Genomic DNA, 17,329 nt, shown 5'->3' on the forward strand with positions numbered 1-17,329 from the left:
GACTGCCCTGAACTGCCGGAGTGGCCAGACTGCCCTGAACTGCCGGAGTGGCCAGACTGCCCTGAACTGCCGGAGTGGCCAGACTGCCCTGAACTGCCGGAGTGGCCAGACTGCCCTGAACTGCCGGAGTGGCCAGACTGCCCTGAACTGCCGGAGTGGCCAGACTGCCCAGACTGTCCCGAATTGCCAGACTGCCCAGACTGTCCCGAATTGCCAGACTGCCCAGACTGTCCCGAATTGCCAGACTGCCCAGACTGTCCCGAATTGCCAGACTGCCCAGACTGTCCCGAATTGCCAGACTGCCCAGACTGTCCCGAATTGCCAGACTGCCCAGACTCTCCCGAATTGCCAGACTGCCCCGACTGCCCCCCGGCGAAGCCAGAGTGGCCCGACAGCCTGGAACGGCCGGAGCCAGAGCCACCTCCAGAAATAGGTGGGTTGGGGAGGGGGGGTGTAGCACAGTGCCGTCGTTGACGGCAGCCACCCTTCCTTCCCTCCCTTTAGAAAAGGGGACTTTTTGTTGGTGTTGCTTGGGGTTATTTTTTGTTAAGGTGCTTCTGGGGTAGCACCTTTAAGGGGGGGGTACTGTCACGTCCTGGCCAGTATATAAGGTTAATTGTTTTGTAGTTTGGTCAGGGCGTGGCAGGGGGTATTTGTTTTCTGTGGTTCGGGGTGGTGTGTTTTGTGTAAAGGGTGTTTGATTTAATAATTCCGGGTTTTGGTTTATGTTTAGTATTCTATGGTTAGTCTAGGTTGTGTGTTTCTATGTTTGGTTGATTGGGGTTGGGACTCTCAGTTGAAGGCAGGTGTTGTCTATCTGCCTTTGATTGAGAGTTCCATATATTAGGGTGTGTTTGTATGTGTGATTTGTGGGTGATTATTCTGTGTATAGCCTTGTGCCTTACCAGACTGTTTTTGTTGATCGTTCGTGTTTTTGTTATTTTATATGTTCGTTTTGAAAGGTAATTAAATATCAAGATGAGCATTCACGTACCTGCTGCGTTTTGGTCCTCATTCACCGACAACAACTGCGACAGATCCTTTCTTTACCAGTGGGCAAACGTACAAAATCAGCAGGGGATCAAATACTTTTTTCCCCCACTGTATATATATTAGGAGGGGTTAAGGTGGCGCTAGTGTGAAATGCACGTACGTTCTTTGGCAATTTCAACCTGTTAAAGTCAAAGTCAGCGCTCTGCTATTTTCAAACTGTTGCGCAAGGATTGGTAATTTACCAATCAGCTCGTTTGAGCTCAGATGGGAAACGTTAACGGGATCCAAAGTCTCATTTCAGGCATTTCAGGATATTTAATACCAACCAGAAACTGGTGTTAATGCTATTATGGTATGAATTTGGACAGTAATCAAGGCTGTTGATAAAGCGTTTGTTTGTCTCGTGAAACCGATTGGAAATAAATCTTTATCGACTAAGCTTTATTAAAAGGTCAAGTTTGAGAGGAGTAAAATAGTGAGCTGACATTTGCTGACCTTTTTATATTGTAGGCAGGCCTACATTATTTTACCATGTAGCTCCGGATTTGGGCGTAAACCCTCTCCATGATGTAGGCTGCATGTGTCCAGGCCTACATATTTTAACCATGTAGCTCCGGATTTGGGCGTTAAACCCTCTCCATCATGTAGGCTGCATGTGTCCAGGCCCATCATGAAACTAGATATGAGAACCTCAGTGAATACCTCGTATTTAGAAGTTATGACCGTGTAACAATATCTTGTTTTCCGTTTCATATGTTCAAAACACAAGCCCTCCACAGGCTACCCCTTACCCTCAGCTGGTTCAACAGCAATGCCTTGTGTCTTTTCTATACTGGCAGTTTTATGATATTACATTTTACATGTATTAATTGTTGTTGTTAAACAAAAAATACTGGTTCCTTGTTTTTCGTTCATAAAACAAATAACTAATTTGAATGATTCACTATCGTGATTCACCACCCGCTTCCCTAACAACTTGTTTCTTCATCAAAACCTTTCCCTTTTGCGCCAGCACTTCGCCCATCATTCTTGGTTGTGAAAATAGAAAAGTATTTCTGATAAACCCCCCTAACCTACAGCTCCACCAGCAGCGCTGAGATGTACCATCGCATCAGGTTTGTTAAAATAGAGCCAGGGGTCTCAACTTGATGTTAAGAGTTAGAATAGTACAACACACAAAGAGCCATTTAGAAACGTGGTTGTAAATCAGCAATTTCCCTCCTGTTATGTCACTGACAGTCACTCAATCATCCCACCATGTCAGTTTCAGTCATCAGGAAGTTGGAGAGGAAACAAGCAACCATGCCACCATAATTAGACAGGAAGCCAAAAAACACTCTTCACTATTCAGAAAGGGCGGTATATATTATATTATAGTATTATAGTATTATATTATAGTATTATAGCATTTTATTATATTATAGTTTTATATTATATTACACCACCATGTTGCTACCAGCAGAACCATTTATAAGAGCTTTTATAAGGCTGGCGTATTTTGATAGCTCAAACAAGGAAGTGAAAGACTTGACTGCCAAGCCGTAGTACAGCTGGTCTACCGTGCTCCTGCCACTGACTGCTGTCTTCACCTGTAGCAGTGCTGCGTGGGTAAAATCACTGGTGAAGCCCCCAAACAAAAAATAAGCGATGTTACAACATATGTGTTGTGATAATTTGATAAAACAAAAGTGTGGTTTAGATCTGGAGTGGCTGCACTTTTCGGCGCGTTTCTCTGAAAGAGCGCTCCCGCCATAGAAACGTCCCTTACCTTGATGGCAATGTTTTGGCAGCCCATAAATTGGTGTCTTTTCTCACGAATTAAACCACACAAAAACGTACCAAATTTGCTGAAATGAATTATGTACATACGTGCACGAATTGAATGTGAGATTGTGCTGCACTTTTGGTGCTTTTAACTGAGAGCCATAGACATTCCCAATTACCCTGATTCTAAAACACAAAAGGAGAGTAAGAACTACTACTATCCAGACTAAGAAAAGGGCAGTACAAGTCCCTATAACACCAGCTACAACTCCCTTTCTACTCACTGACACTAAGCTATCCAGAGAAGCCACCCGCCTGAAGACCGCTACTGCTGAGCAGCATAGTCAGTCAAACCCAGGTTATTTAACACAGAACGGAAATCTGGAATAGATTGCAGACATTTCGCTAGTCAGACAGACGTTATGAAGCTTTGCGCACCTGAAGACCAGCAATCTACAATGAATTGTTTTTGGAAGACAGTGTTTATCGCTTTTTCCCAGCATGTGTTTGTCTACATTACGGAATCCTCCGTGCTTTCTACAATTACAGTCGTTTTGAATGACACTGTCACACTCCGCTTCTCTGGATCATGCGACGGTATTATCGAATGGAAGCATCGCCATGAGAGTGAATCGGCAGGTGTCAAACACACCACGGTCGCTACACTGCACCAAGGAGATTTCACACCCGGAGTGGGCTTTGAGAACAGGGTTAAACGCGGGTGGTTTGAGTGTCACTGTGGTAAGACTCAAGAAGATGTAAAAGTTGTAGTTTTAGCCCCCATTGTGGCAAACCTGCTTACATTGGATCTAATTTTCAACTCAGCTTCTATGGCTTTACTAAAAAACGAACTCCTGACAGTGAGGTAAACGTCTACTGCGAAAAGGATGGAGAAACCGTAATGAATGGCAGGGAATATAATCTATGGCCCTCGGTTTGAGAACTGGGATTCTGGGTCCAACTATGCTTACAGACAGGGACACATTTCCCTCCCCCTCATTGACTTGAGCCTTTCTGATCAGGGGAAATGCATCCTAAACCCTGACAAACAGATAAGAGGAAATCCAGACTATGTCTCTCTCTCTCTCTCTCTGGTATCCGAGTAGAGAGACACGACTGTTGCAGCACAGTGTGTGTGTAGTCGGGGTGGATGCATAGTGCGTGTGTAGTTGGGGCGGATGCATAGTGTGTGTGTAGTCGGGGCGGATGCATAGTGCGCGTAGTTGGGGCGGCCTTCTGACACTGAGGAAGTGAAAGACTCTCGGCCGCCGAGCCAAAACGAGCTACACCCCAGATAGCAGAGCTGCTCAGCAGCTTCACTGGCAGGGTGCTCACAATATGCTCAAAGTCCAACCGTTCTCCTCCTGACCAACACCACTACAGCTGTTAGTCGGAGGCACGGCACTTTTTCATCGTCAAACCCTGTGTCCTCCGTTCCCTTTTCTTAAATATCATCATATCATCATATCATCATATATACACAATATCATTATATACATTATATACATTATACTATCGTTATATTTCTGTGGTGCAGAAATGATCTGATAGTTCCGAACACAATCGAATACTTTTTGAAGTTTATTCAAGTAGTTTATTCAAGTAGTTTATTTAAGTAGTTTATTCAAGTAGTTTATTTAAGTAGTACACTATATTTGCCATTTGCAAAATACCTATTAACACTAATACATGCATTGGAATTCTACGTTGTAGCTCTCTCAGGTAAAGTACATAATACACATCGAGGAATACAGTAAAAATACGCCCAGAGTGGTAATATTATAAAAAAAACAGTAGTCATAAATGCTAAAGTGTTAAAAACAGCAGTCAGATAAAAGCTATTCATGAACCTGGTAGTGGAGGTGCTCCTGTCCTTCCTCCACCCAGTCAGCCTGCCCGACCGTCCTGTACCTCCCTCTGGATGGCAGCGGTGGCAGAGTAGAGAGAGAAACCGATGAAGAGTGTGAGTCATGCTGGTAGTGGAGGTGCTCCTGTCCTTCCTCCACCCAGTAAGCCTGCCCGACCGTCCTGTACCTCCCTCTGGATGGCAGGGGTGGCAGTGTAGAGAGAGAAACCGATGAAGAGTGTGAGTCATGCTGGTAGTGGAGGTGCTCCTGTCCTTCCTCCACCCAGTCAGCCTGCCCGACCGTCCTGTACCTCCACCCAGTAGGTTTGTGTTGGCTGTCCATGTCAGGTCGGGACCCACTGGGAAAACACTAGTCGAGTCAACGTTGTTTCCACGTCATTTCAATAATATTACGTTGAACCAACTTGGAAAAGACGTTGAATTTACATCTGTACTCAGCGGGCAGAGATGTTTATGGACTGACATTGCCCCCTTTACTCACATGTGCCGAATACAACTGTTGTAGACTTTACTGCGCAATGCTTGTGAAATAAACTTTCCCAATGATGCATAGTTATAATAATACACAATTAAAAAACACAAGAGGAATAAAATAAAATACACAAAAACTGAATTCTATACAAAGGGTACCAGTACCAGACCAATGTGCAGAGGTACGAGGTATTTGAGGTAGATACAGTATGACAACACAGGCTGCACAGTAACAAGAAAACAGGCAACAATAGCAGCTAGGTCATGTCTAGTGCTACTTGATGCTTAGAGAAGATGGGCAATAATAGTAATGAGCTTTTTTGGTATTGAAATACTCTGGGTCAGTCTTTAGATCTGCAAGCTACACCCACCTGATGACCTTCTGGCACTTGATTGAGCGGGCAGCAGAGACCAAGTTTATAAGTCACAAGCACCAATCTGTCTGAAACAAGTGTTACTGGAAGAAAACCAGTAAGGGACAACTTAATTAAATACTTAAGGGGTTGTAAGGCCCCGGTTAATAGAAGAATTTGACAAAGTCCCAGAATTTCTGCAAAAGGTTAGTTCTTTATTCAGAGAGCTCTAAAAATCATACAACGCACATAGCCTTTTATACCTCACATTTGGTCATACCGTACCCCTTATAAATGCCCCTCCTCTTGCTATTTACAAGAATGTTCCAACACATACATTGCTTATCATATCCTGCACAATCTACTGCAAGCCTTACGGTTTCTCCCCTCCCTGGGTGGGGAGACCTCCTTCCTGTTATCAGTTTCACAGTTGTCTATCACAAGTTGTCTGTTGACAGTTCCTCTTTTCCTATGCACACACATTAGAGAATTCTAGTCTTATGATTCTAATACATTTCACTCAATTATACAGTGACAGGGTGGAATACTTTAGTCATTATCTTAAACATATAATTTCCTTATCAGTACCCAATTGTATTATTTTGTATATTTTGGTTTTCTGAGTTTTTGAGCACTTATTAAACTGCTCCGTTTATACCAAGTTCGATCTCCTGCGCCTGACTTCCCTGCCACCAGCACGCACTCTTACATATCAACCGGACCTGACTTCACACCCTAATTAAGTTAGTAGGTCTACAGAACTCTATCCCATCAACCAGACCTGGCTTCACACCCTAATTAAGTTAGTATGTTTACAGAACTCTATCCCATCAACCGGACCTGGCTTCACACTCTAATTAAGTTAGTATGTTTACAGAACTCTATCCCATCAACCGGACCTGGTTTCACACCCTAATTAAGTTAGTATGTTTACAGAACTCCATCCCATCAACCGGACCTGGTTTCACACCCTAATTAAGTTAGTATGTTTACAGAACTCCATCCCATCAACCGGACCTGGTTTCACACCCTATTTAAGTTAGTATGTTTATGGAACTCTATCCCATCAACCGGACCTGGTTTCACACCCTAATTAAGTTAGTATGTTTATGGAACTCTATCCCATCAACCGGACCTGGCTTCACACCCTAATTAACAAGGATTTACTGTTACATAGGCTGAATACTTTTCAGGTGCATTTTTTATGGATATTGATAGAGTCAAAAGTGTTCTTGGCTTGTGCCAACTCTGTTCTGTGTCTGTGCAGATGTGAATTGGTGGTGCAGCAGGAATGTTTAGTTGAGAGTAGTGCGCTGTCTGGTAAAGAAGGGCCACTAGATGATTGCACAGAGCACTTCCTGCAACACAGAAGCAGTGGTTTTGGACCACGACCACTGGTACGGAGTGCTTTAACACCATCTGTGAAGATACGTGTGATGAAAGACTGAAGTGAGAAACAAGAATGATGCAGCTCATAAATAACAATTAACATAGTAGTTTCTAGTCTTCTTAACTAGGGGTTCATTTAACTATACAGGAATAGATTGTGTCTCAGTGAACACAATTACCAAACACTGCATCAACAGATCTTTACCAAATAACCTGTTAACTTTCACTCTTCCTCATGGACCTGTGACAGGCAGCCCTCAGAGTGATCTCCCCTATCAGATACTCCCCTGTCAGATACTCCCCTGTCAGATACTCCCCTGTCAAATACTCCCCTGTCAGATACTCCCCCGTTAGATACTGTGTACAAGACATGAATAACAATTCTTTTTAGCTAGCAAATATAGCTACCAAGCATAACTTCACAAACCACAGCTCCTGTACCAGATGATGGTACTCTATATACGGGCTGTGGAACATCACAAACCGCAGCTCCTGTACCAGATGATGGTTCTCTATATACCGGCTGCGGGTCATCAGGACGGGGTGAACCCACATGGAGCGCTGTCGCTGCGTTGATAGATCGCCGCAATAGCCAAGAGTTTCCACAGTTTGAAATTCATGATGGAAATACAGGTATGAAGATGACATCACCATTTACAGTCTAATACACTCCCTCCAAAAATCTAAATATTAGCGGGCAGACATTTAATTCGGTGTCAAGGTGTCAATAATGTTGTCTTTTAAAAAATGTGCCTATTATATGCAAATAAACAATTAAATATATTTTCAGATTTTATACACAGTTTTTTTCTTTGGGCTAGGGGCAGTATTTTGAAGTTTGGATGACAAACGTGTCCAGAGTAAACTGCCTGTTACTCAGGCACAGAAGCTAGGATATGCATATAATTGGTAGATTTGGATAGAAAACACTCTGAAGTTTCTAAAACTGTTACAATAATGTCTGTGAGTATAACAGAACTGATATGTCAGGCAAAAACCTGAGGACAAACCATTATTTTTGATGTGAGTGGTTTTCCATTGAAAGCGTGACTGTGTGCATGCTCTTCGTTGTTTATCCTTTCTATTGAATACGCTATTGTCCGGTTTAAATATTATCGATTATTTAGACAATTGACAACCTGAGGATTAATTATAAACATCGTTTGACATGTTTCGACTAACTTTACCGGTACTATTCGGACGTATTCGTCTGCGTGTTTTGAACGCCTTTGAGCCAGTGGATTACTGAACAAAACGCGCCAGCAAACTGAGTTTTTGGGATATAAAGAGGGACTTTATCGAAAAAACAACCATTTATTGTGTAACTGGGACCCTTGTGATTGCAACCAGATGAAGATCTTCAAAGACAAGTGATTTATTTTATTGCTATTTCTGACTTTCGTGACTCCTCTACTTGGTTGGAAAATGTTTGAATGCTTTTGTAAGCGGGGTGCTGTCCTCAGATAATCGCATGGTATGCTTTTGCCGTAAAGCCTTTTTGAAATCTGACACAGTGGCTGGATTAACAAGAAGTTAATCTTTTAACCGATGATTAAAACTTGTATTTTCATGAATGTTTATTATTACTGTTTCTGTATTTTGAATTTGGCACCCTGCAATTTCACCGGATGTTGTCGAGGTGGGACGCTAGCGTCCCAATGATCCGAAAGAAGTTTTAATAATTTAAAAAAGCTTCAATGACTATTTACCCGTGAATACATTCATGAAATGGAGAATGGGTTCAACTATTTACACATTTAATAATCAGTCCTTCATACAAACTTGCTATGCTGAATTCTTGACTCACAAACGGACATGCTGCCATATGCTGCTAGCAGCCCACAAGCGAGTCACAATTTACCGCTATCTAGTGTAGACAGGCATCACCCTCTATCTAGTGTGGACCAGGCATCACCCTCTATCTAGTGTAGAGGAGGCATCACCCTCTATCTAGTGTAGACCAGGCATCACCCTCTATCTAGTGTAGACCAGGCATCACCCTCTATCTAGTGTAGAGGAGGCATCACCCTCTATCTAGTGTAGACAGGCATCACCCTCTATCTAGTGTAGACAGGCATCACCCTCTATCTAGTGGAGACAGGCATCACCCTCTATCTAGTGGAGACAGGCATCACCCTCTATCTAGTGGAGACAGGCATCACCCTCTATCTAGTGTAGACAGGCATCACCCTCTATCTAGTGGGGACAGGCATCACCCTCTATCTAGTGTAGACAGGCATCACCCTCTATCTAGTGTAGACCAGGCATCACCCTCTATCTAGTGGAGACAGGCATCACCCTCTATCTAGTGGAGACAGGCATCACCCTCTATCTAGTGTAGACAGGCATCACCCTCTATCTAGTGTAGACCAGGCATCACCCTCTATCTAGTGTAGACCAGGCATCACCCTCTATCTAGTGTAGAGGAGGCATCACCCTCTATCTAGTGTAGACAGGCATCACCCTCTATCTAGTGTAGACCAGGCATCACCCTCTATCTAGTGTAGACAGGCATCACCCTCTATCTAGTGTAGACAGGCATCACCCTCTATCTAGTGGAGACAGGCATCACCCTCTATCTAGTGTAGACCAGGCATCACCCTCTTCGACTCTCCGGTTGAAAACTCAACACCAGACACTTTGCTGATTCCTGCCGTCAGTCGTTACTATGGTGATTTATAATGCCAGCTGACAACAGCTCAAATAAACCTTGTTGATGATCAAAATACTAAATGTAGAGATGTTTTTATGTTAAATGAACATGGTTAGTATTAGTGGATTAAATACATCAAGGCCTACTGCTTGGAACTGGATATACTGACGGGTTATTTTATTATTGACCCCGTAGCATTTGATTTAAAAACCATGTCAGTTATCCAATAGTAATACATGCATCAATCCACTGAACCTGTTGACCAATCATCATCAATCCACTGAACCTGTTGACCAATCATCATCAATCCACTGAACCTGATTACCAATCATCATCAATCCACTGAACCTGTTGACCAATCATCATCAATCCACTGAACCTGTTGACCAATCATCATCAATCCACTGAACCTGTTGACCAATCATCATCAATCCACTGAACCTAAGGTTGGCCTATCCATCATCCGCCCTCTGAACCTGTTGGCCTATCCATCAATTTCCTTGCTGCTTATAGTCCTTGTGTAATATATATAGCTGGGTCAGCAGGTCATTACCTGCTGCTTATAGCACCTGTCTCCATAGCTCTATATAACAGACTGATGACCTGTCTCCATAGCTCTATATAACAGACTGATGACCTGTCTCCATAGCTCTATATAACAGACTGATGACCTGTCTCCATAGCTCTATATAACAGACTGATGACCTGTCTCCATAGCTCTATATAACAGACTGATGACCTGTCTCCATAGCTCTATATAACAGACTGATGACCTGTCTCCATAGCTCTATATAACAGACTGATGACCTGTCTCCATAGCTCTATATAACAGACTGATGACCTGTCTCCATAGCTCTATATAACAGACTGATGACCTGTCTCCATAGCTCTATATAACAGACTGATGACCTGTCTCCATAGCTCTATATAACAGACTGATGACCTGTCTCCATAGCTCTATATAACAGACTGATGACCTGTCTCCATAGCTCTATATAACAGACTGATGACCTGTCTCCATAGCTCTATATAACAGACTGATGACCTGTCTCCATAGCTCTATATAACAGACTGATGACCTGTCTCCATAGCTCTATATAACAGACTGATGACCTGTCTCCATAGCTCTATATAACAGACTGATGACCTGTCTCCATAGCTCTATATAACAGACTGATGACCTGTCTCCATAGCTCTATATAACAGACTGATGACCTGTCTCCGTAGCTGATAGAAACAGAAGGAATATCCTGCACAATGACACTACTAATAACTGTCCTGATGAGGAAGAGGAGGAAGAGGAGGGCTCCATTGTCCCTGAACAGTTTGAAGTGTTCAGTCAGAATGACAGAGCCACTTTGTTCCCACTAGTCACATGGTCAATAATGATGACATCATAACAACACCTGTTACCTGGAGGACAATGTCTCTACCACAGGTCACCAAGGAAACAGTAAGGTAACACTACCTACTGACATTCAATAATGTTAAAATATTACACTGGAGTCACGTTCTCACACAACGATGTCCTAGTTTATTAAAACAAGAAATCATCAATACATGGAAAATACCATTCAACTGCATATACATGATCAATATATAACATACAGTGGGTCTGGAATTATTGACACCCTTGATAAAGATAATATGACTGTATAAAATACATCAATATATAATATACAGTGGGTCTGGAATTATTGACACCCTTGATAAAGATAATAATGACTGTATAAAATAAATAATTTAAATACTGAGCTATCATCTGCTCAACAACATGTGTCAATTATATTATTTTATATTAATACGGTTGATCTGATTAAAATATTTTGTTTAACAAGTAATATATATATATTTTCTAAATTATTGACCCCCCTATAGATTCTAAAGGTATAAATTATTGACCCCCTATAGATTCTAAAGGTCCAATTTATTGACCCCCTATAGATTCTAAAGGTCTAATTTATTGACCCCCTATAGATTCTAAAGGTCTAAATTATTGACCCCCTATAGATTCTAAAGGTCTAAATTATTGACCCCCTATAGATTCTAAAGGTATAAATTATTGACCCCCTATAGATTCTAAAGGTCTAAATTATTGACCCCCTATAGATTCTAAAGGTCTAAATTATTGACCCCCTATAGATTCTAAAGGTCTAAATTATTGACCCCCTATAGATTCTAAAGGTCTAAATTATTGACCCCCTATAGATTCTAAAGGTCTAAATTATTGACCCCCTATAGATTCTAAAGGTATAAATTATTGACCCCCTATAGATTCTAAAGGTATAAATTATTGACCCCCCTATAGATTCTAAAGGTATAAATTATTGACCCCCTATAGATTCTAAAGGTATAAATTATTGACCCCCTATAGATTCTAAAGGTATAAATTATTGACCCCCCTATAGATTCTAAAGGTATAAATTATTGACCCCCTATAGATTCTAGTAATTAAAGTAGTCAGAAGGTCAGTATTTGGTTCTATATTCATAGTAATGACATCATCAAACTCCTGGAGATTTACGTCTCAAAAAACTCCTCCCATCTCCATGTCTTCCATTCCATCAGACTCTATTAAAGATAGAAATTATGATTTAGAATGAAGGAAAAACATCAGAATAAACTGATAAACCAGACAGACAGACAGACAGACAGACAGACAGACAGACAGACAGACAGACAGACAGACAGACAGACAGACAGACAGACAGACAGACAGACAGACAGACAGACAGACAGACAGACAGACAGACAGAGGGGACTGGTCACCCCTCAGAGCCTGGTTCCTCTGGTCTACCAAGTACAGCCAGTAGAGGACTGGTCACACCTCAAAGCCTTGTTCCTCTCTACCCAGTACAGTCAGTAGAGGACTGGTCACCCCTCAGAGCCTGGTTCCTCTCTACCCAGTACAGTCAGTAGAGGACTGGTCACCCCTCAGAGCCTGGTTCCTCTGGTCTACCCAGTAGAGGACTGGTCACCACTCAGAGCCTGGTTCCTCTGGTCTACCCAGTACAGCCAGTAGAGGACTGGTCACCCCTCAGAGCCTGGTTCCTCTGGTCTACCCCGTACAGCCAGTAGAGGAATGGTCACCCCTCAGAGCCTGGTTCCTCTCTAGGTTTCTTCCTAGGTTCCTTCCTTTCTAGGGAGTTTTTCCTAGCAACTGTGCTTCTACATCTGCATTGCTTGCTGTTTTGGGTTTTAGGCTGGGTTTCTGTACAGCACTTTGCGACAACGGCTGATGTAAAAATGGCTTCATAAATACATTTGATTGATCGATTGATGCTGGGAGATTAGGCCTGGCTCGCAGTCGGCGTTCCAATTCGTCCCAAAGGTGTTCGATGGGGTTGAGGTCAGGGCTCTGTGCAGGCCAGTCAAGTTCTTCCACACCGATCTCAACAAACCATTTCTGTATGGACCTGGCTTTGTGCACGGGGACATTGTCATACCAAAACAGCGAAGGGCCTTCCCCAAACTGTTGCAACAAAGTTGGAAGCACATAATCGTCTAGAATGTCATTGTATCCTTGTCACATCCTGACCAGTAATAGGGGTTATTTGTTATAATAGTTTGGTCAGGACGTGGCAGGGGGTGTTTGTTTAGTGTGGTTCGGGCTATGTATTTAGGTAGAGGGGTATTTGTTTTATATGGTTCGGGGTGTGTGTGTATGTAGAGGGGTGTTGGATTTATGTGTTCCGGGGTTTTTGGTTTATGTTCTTGTTTTGTATTCTAGGGTTTCTATGTTGTGTATTTCTTTGTTGGCCTGGTGTGGCTCTCAATCAGGAACAGCTGTACATCGTTGTTTCTGATTGAGAGTCATACTTAGGGAGCCTGTTTTCCACCTGTCCCTTTGTGGGAGATTGTATTTGCACTGCTGTTTGTTTAGCCTGCAAATCTGTTAGCTGTCATTCTTTGTTTATTGTTTTTTCGTGTTCACTTTATAAATAAAAATATGATGAGCACGCAACCTGCTAAGCCTTGGTCTAATCCCTTCGACACCCGTGACAATCCTGTCATGTTAAGATTTCCCTTCACTGGAACTAAGGGGCCCGAACCATGAAAAACAGCCCCAGACCATTATTCCTCCTCCACCAAACTTTACAGTTGGCACTATGCATTGGGGCAGGTAGTGTTCTCCTGGCATCCGCCAAACCCAGATTCATCTGTCAGACTGCCAGATGGTGAAGCGTGATTCATCACTCCAGAGAACATATTTCCACTAGTCCAGAGTCCAATGGCGGCGAGCTTTACACCACTCCACCCGACGCTTGGCATTGAGCATGGTGATCTTAGGCTTGTGTGCGGCTGCTCGGCCCTGGAAACCCATTTCATGAAGCTCCAGACAAACAGTTATTGTGTTGACGTTGCATCCAGAGGCAGTTTGGAACTCTGTAGTGAGTGTTGCAACCGAGGACAGACGATTTTTACGCGCTTCAACACTTGGCGGTCCCATTCTGTGAGATTCTGTGGCCTACCACGAAACAGCTGACACATTTTTGCTCCTAGATGTTTCCACTCCACAATAACAGCACTTACACTTGACCGGGGCAGCTCTAGCAGGGCAGAAACTTGACAACTGACTTGTTGGAAAGGTGGCATCCTAAGACAGTGCCACGTTGAAAGTCACTGAGCTCTTCAGAAGGGCCATTCTACTGACAATGTTTGTCTATGGAGATTGCATGGCTGTGTGCTTGATTTTATACACCTGTCAGCAACGGGTGTGGCTGAAATAGCCATATCCACTAATTTAAAGAGTTGTCAACATACTTTAGTATATATAGTGTAGTTAACCAGTGTAAATATATAGTGTAGTTCATCAGTGTAATATATAGTGTAGTTAACCAGTGTAATATATAGTGTAGTTAACCAGTGTAATATATAGCGTAGTTAACCAGTGTAATATATAGCATAGTTAACCAGTGTAATATATAGCGTAGTTAACCAGTGTAATATATAGTGTAGTTAACCAGTGTAATATATAGTGTAGTTAATCAGTGTAATATATAGTGTAGTTAACCAGTGTAATATATAGTGTAATATATAGTGTAGTTAATCAGTGTAATATATAGTGTAGGTAATCAGTGTAATATATAGTGTAGTTAACCAGTGTAATATATAGTGTAGTTAACCAGTGTAATATATAGTGTAGTTAACCAGTGTAATATATAGTGTAGTTAAGCAGTGTAATATATAGTGTAGTTAACCAGTGTAATATATAGTGTAGTTAATCAGTGTAATATATAGTGTAATATATAGTGTAGTTAACCAGTGCAATATATAGTGTAGTTAACCAGTGTAATATATAGTGTAATATATAGTGTAGTTAATCAGTGTAATATATAGTGCAGTTAACCAGTGTAATATATAGTGTAATATATAGTATAGTTAATCAGTGTAATATATAGTGTAGTTAATCAGTGTAATATATAGTGTAGTTAATCAGTGTAATATATAGTGTAATATATAGTGTAGTTAATCAGTGTCATATATAGTGTAGTCAATCAGTGTAATATATAGTGTAGTTAATCAGTGTAATATATAGTGTAGTTAATCAGTGTAATATATAGTGTAGTTAATCAGTGTAATATATAGTGTAGTTAACCAGTGTAATATATCGTGTAGTTAACCAGTGTAATATATAGTGTAGTTAACCAGTATAATATATAGTGTAGTTAACCAGTGGAATTATATAGTGTAGTTAATCAATGTAGTTAATCAATGTAATATATAGTGTAGTTAATCAGTGTAATATATAGTGTAGTTATTGAATGTAATGTATAGTGTAGTTAACCAGTGTAATATATAGTGTAGTTAATCAGTGTAATATATAGTGTAAATACTTTTTAAGGAAAGTGTTTTCACATAAATCAATGAAATGCATGCAGTTGTGCAACTCACCCCTCTCTCTTATGACCTTGTCTGTAAAGAGAGAATATAAAACATGATGTATTATGGGTACTAGAACATGAAGACAGGTACACAGACAGACAGACAGACAGACAGACAGACAGACAGACAGACAGACAGACAGACAGACAGACAGACACAGACAGACAGACAGGAACATAGACAGACAGACAGGAACATAGACAGACAGACAGGAACATAGACAGACAGACAGGAACATAGACAGACAGACAGGAACATAGACAGACAGACAGACAGACAGACAGACAGACAGACAGACAGACAGACAGACAGACAGACAGACAGACAGACAGACAGACAGACAGACAGACAGGAACATAGACAGACAGACAGACAGACAGACAGACAGACAGACAGACAGACAGACAGACAGACAGACAGACAGACAGACAGACAGACAGACAGACAGACAGACAGACAGGAACATAGACAGACAGACAGACAGACAGACAGACAGACAGACAGACAGACAGACAGACAGACAGACAGACAGACAGACAGGAACATAGACAGACAGACAGACAGACAGACAGACAGACAGACAGACAGACAGACAGACAGACAGACAGACAGACAGACAGACAGACAGACAGACAGACAGACAGACAGACAGACAGGAACATAGACAGACAGACAGGAACACTGTTTTCAATTAAATTAATGATATTCATGCATGAAGTTGTGGAAGCACACAGACTTTCACACACAACTTACCTTTCTCGTTTCTGAGCTTCTCTGTAGACAGAAAATAAAACATGATGTATTATGGGTACTAGAACATGAAGACAGACTACATCCTCTCTATTCTGACCTCCTCTGTAGACAGTAGATAAAACATGATGTATTATGGGTACTGGAACATGAAGACAGACTATTTCCTTTGATAATGTTTTAATGTTGATAATTACGTGAATATAGTAAACTCAGCGACAACACTTACCCATCTCTCCAGTCAAGTTTTGAATGTGTTCATCTAGGGGGGGGAAATATATTCACTCAACTTGTCAAAAATAAATATAGACAGACAGACAGGAACATATACAGACAGACAGGAACATAGACAGACAGACAGGAACATAGACAGACAGACAGGAACATAGACAGAACATGAAGAACTGCCTGGTTCCTCTCTACCCAGTAGAGCCAGTAGAGGACTGGTCACCCCTCAGAGCCTGGTTCCTCTCTACCCAGTACAGCCAGTAGAGGACTGGTCACCCCTCAGAGCCTGGTTCCTCTCTACCCAGTACAGCCAGTAGAGGACTGGTCACCCCTCAGAGCCTGGTTCCTCTGGTCTACCCAGTACAGCCAGTAGAGGACTGGTCACCCCTCAGAGCCTGGTTCCTCTGGTCCTACCCAGTACAGCCAGTAGAGGACTGGTCACCCCTCAGAGCCTGGTTCCTCTGGTCTACCCAGTACAGCCAGTAGAGGACTGGTCACCCCTCAGAGCCTGGTTCCTCTCTACCCAGTACAGCCAGTAGAGGACTGGTCACCCCTCAGAGCCTGGTTCCTCTCTACCCAGTACAGCCAGTAGAGGACTGGTCACCCCTCAGAGCCTGGTTCCTCTGTCCTACCCAGTACAGCCAGTAGAGGACTGGTCACCCCTCAGAGCCTGGTTCCTCTGGTCTACCCAGTACAGCCAGTAGAGGACTGGTCACCCCTCAGAGCCTGGTTCCTCTGTCCTACCCAGTACAGCCAGTAGAGGACTGGTCACTCCTCAGAGCCTGGTTCCTCTCTACCCAGTACAGTCAGTAGAGGACTGGTCACCCCTCAGAGCCTGGTTCCTCTGGTCTACCCAGTACAGCCAGTAGAGGACTGGTCACCACTCAGAGCCTGGTTCCTCTGGTCTACCCAGTACAGCCAGTAGAGGACTGGTCACCCCTCAGAGCCTGGTTCCTCTGTCCTACCCAGTACAGT

General features: G+C 42.4%; 2 protein-coding genes across 2 annotated transcripts in view; one reads left to right on the forward strand and one right to left on the reverse strand.

The window, feature by feature from the left end:
- The window catches only part of LOC145861820 (butyrophilin subfamily 1 member A1), a 315,627-nt gene that overhangs the window by 20,518 nt on the left and 277,780 nt on the right, over positions 1–17,329 (forward strand). The window lies entirely within an intron of this gene.
- The window catches only part of LOC145861819 (butyrophilin subfamily 2 member A1), a 73,702-nt gene continuing 67,374 nt past the window's right edge, over positions 11,002–17,329 (reverse strand). Inside the window, exons 6-9 of the mRNA XM_082965426.1 lie at positions 16,356–16,388; positions 16,130–16,150; positions 15,386–15,406; positions 11,002–12,061 (exon numbers count right to left, since the gene is read on the reverse strand). Coding sequence (XP_082821552.1) covers positions 12,018–12,061; positions 15,386–15,406; positions 16,130–16,150; positions 16,356–16,388 — 119 coding nt within the window. The 3' untranslated portion in view covers positions 11,002–12,017. The remainder of the gene's footprint in view (positions 12,062–15,385; positions 15,407–16,129; positions 16,151–16,355; positions 16,389–17,329) is intronic.

The sequence above is a fragment of the Salmo salar genome, chromosome 18, assembly GCF_965601325.2.
Source record: "Salmo salar chromosome 18, fSalSal1, whole genome shotgun sequence".
NCBI classification, from domain to species: Eukaryota; Metazoa; Chordata; class Actinopteri; order Salmoniformes; family Salmonidae; genus Salmo; species Salmo salar.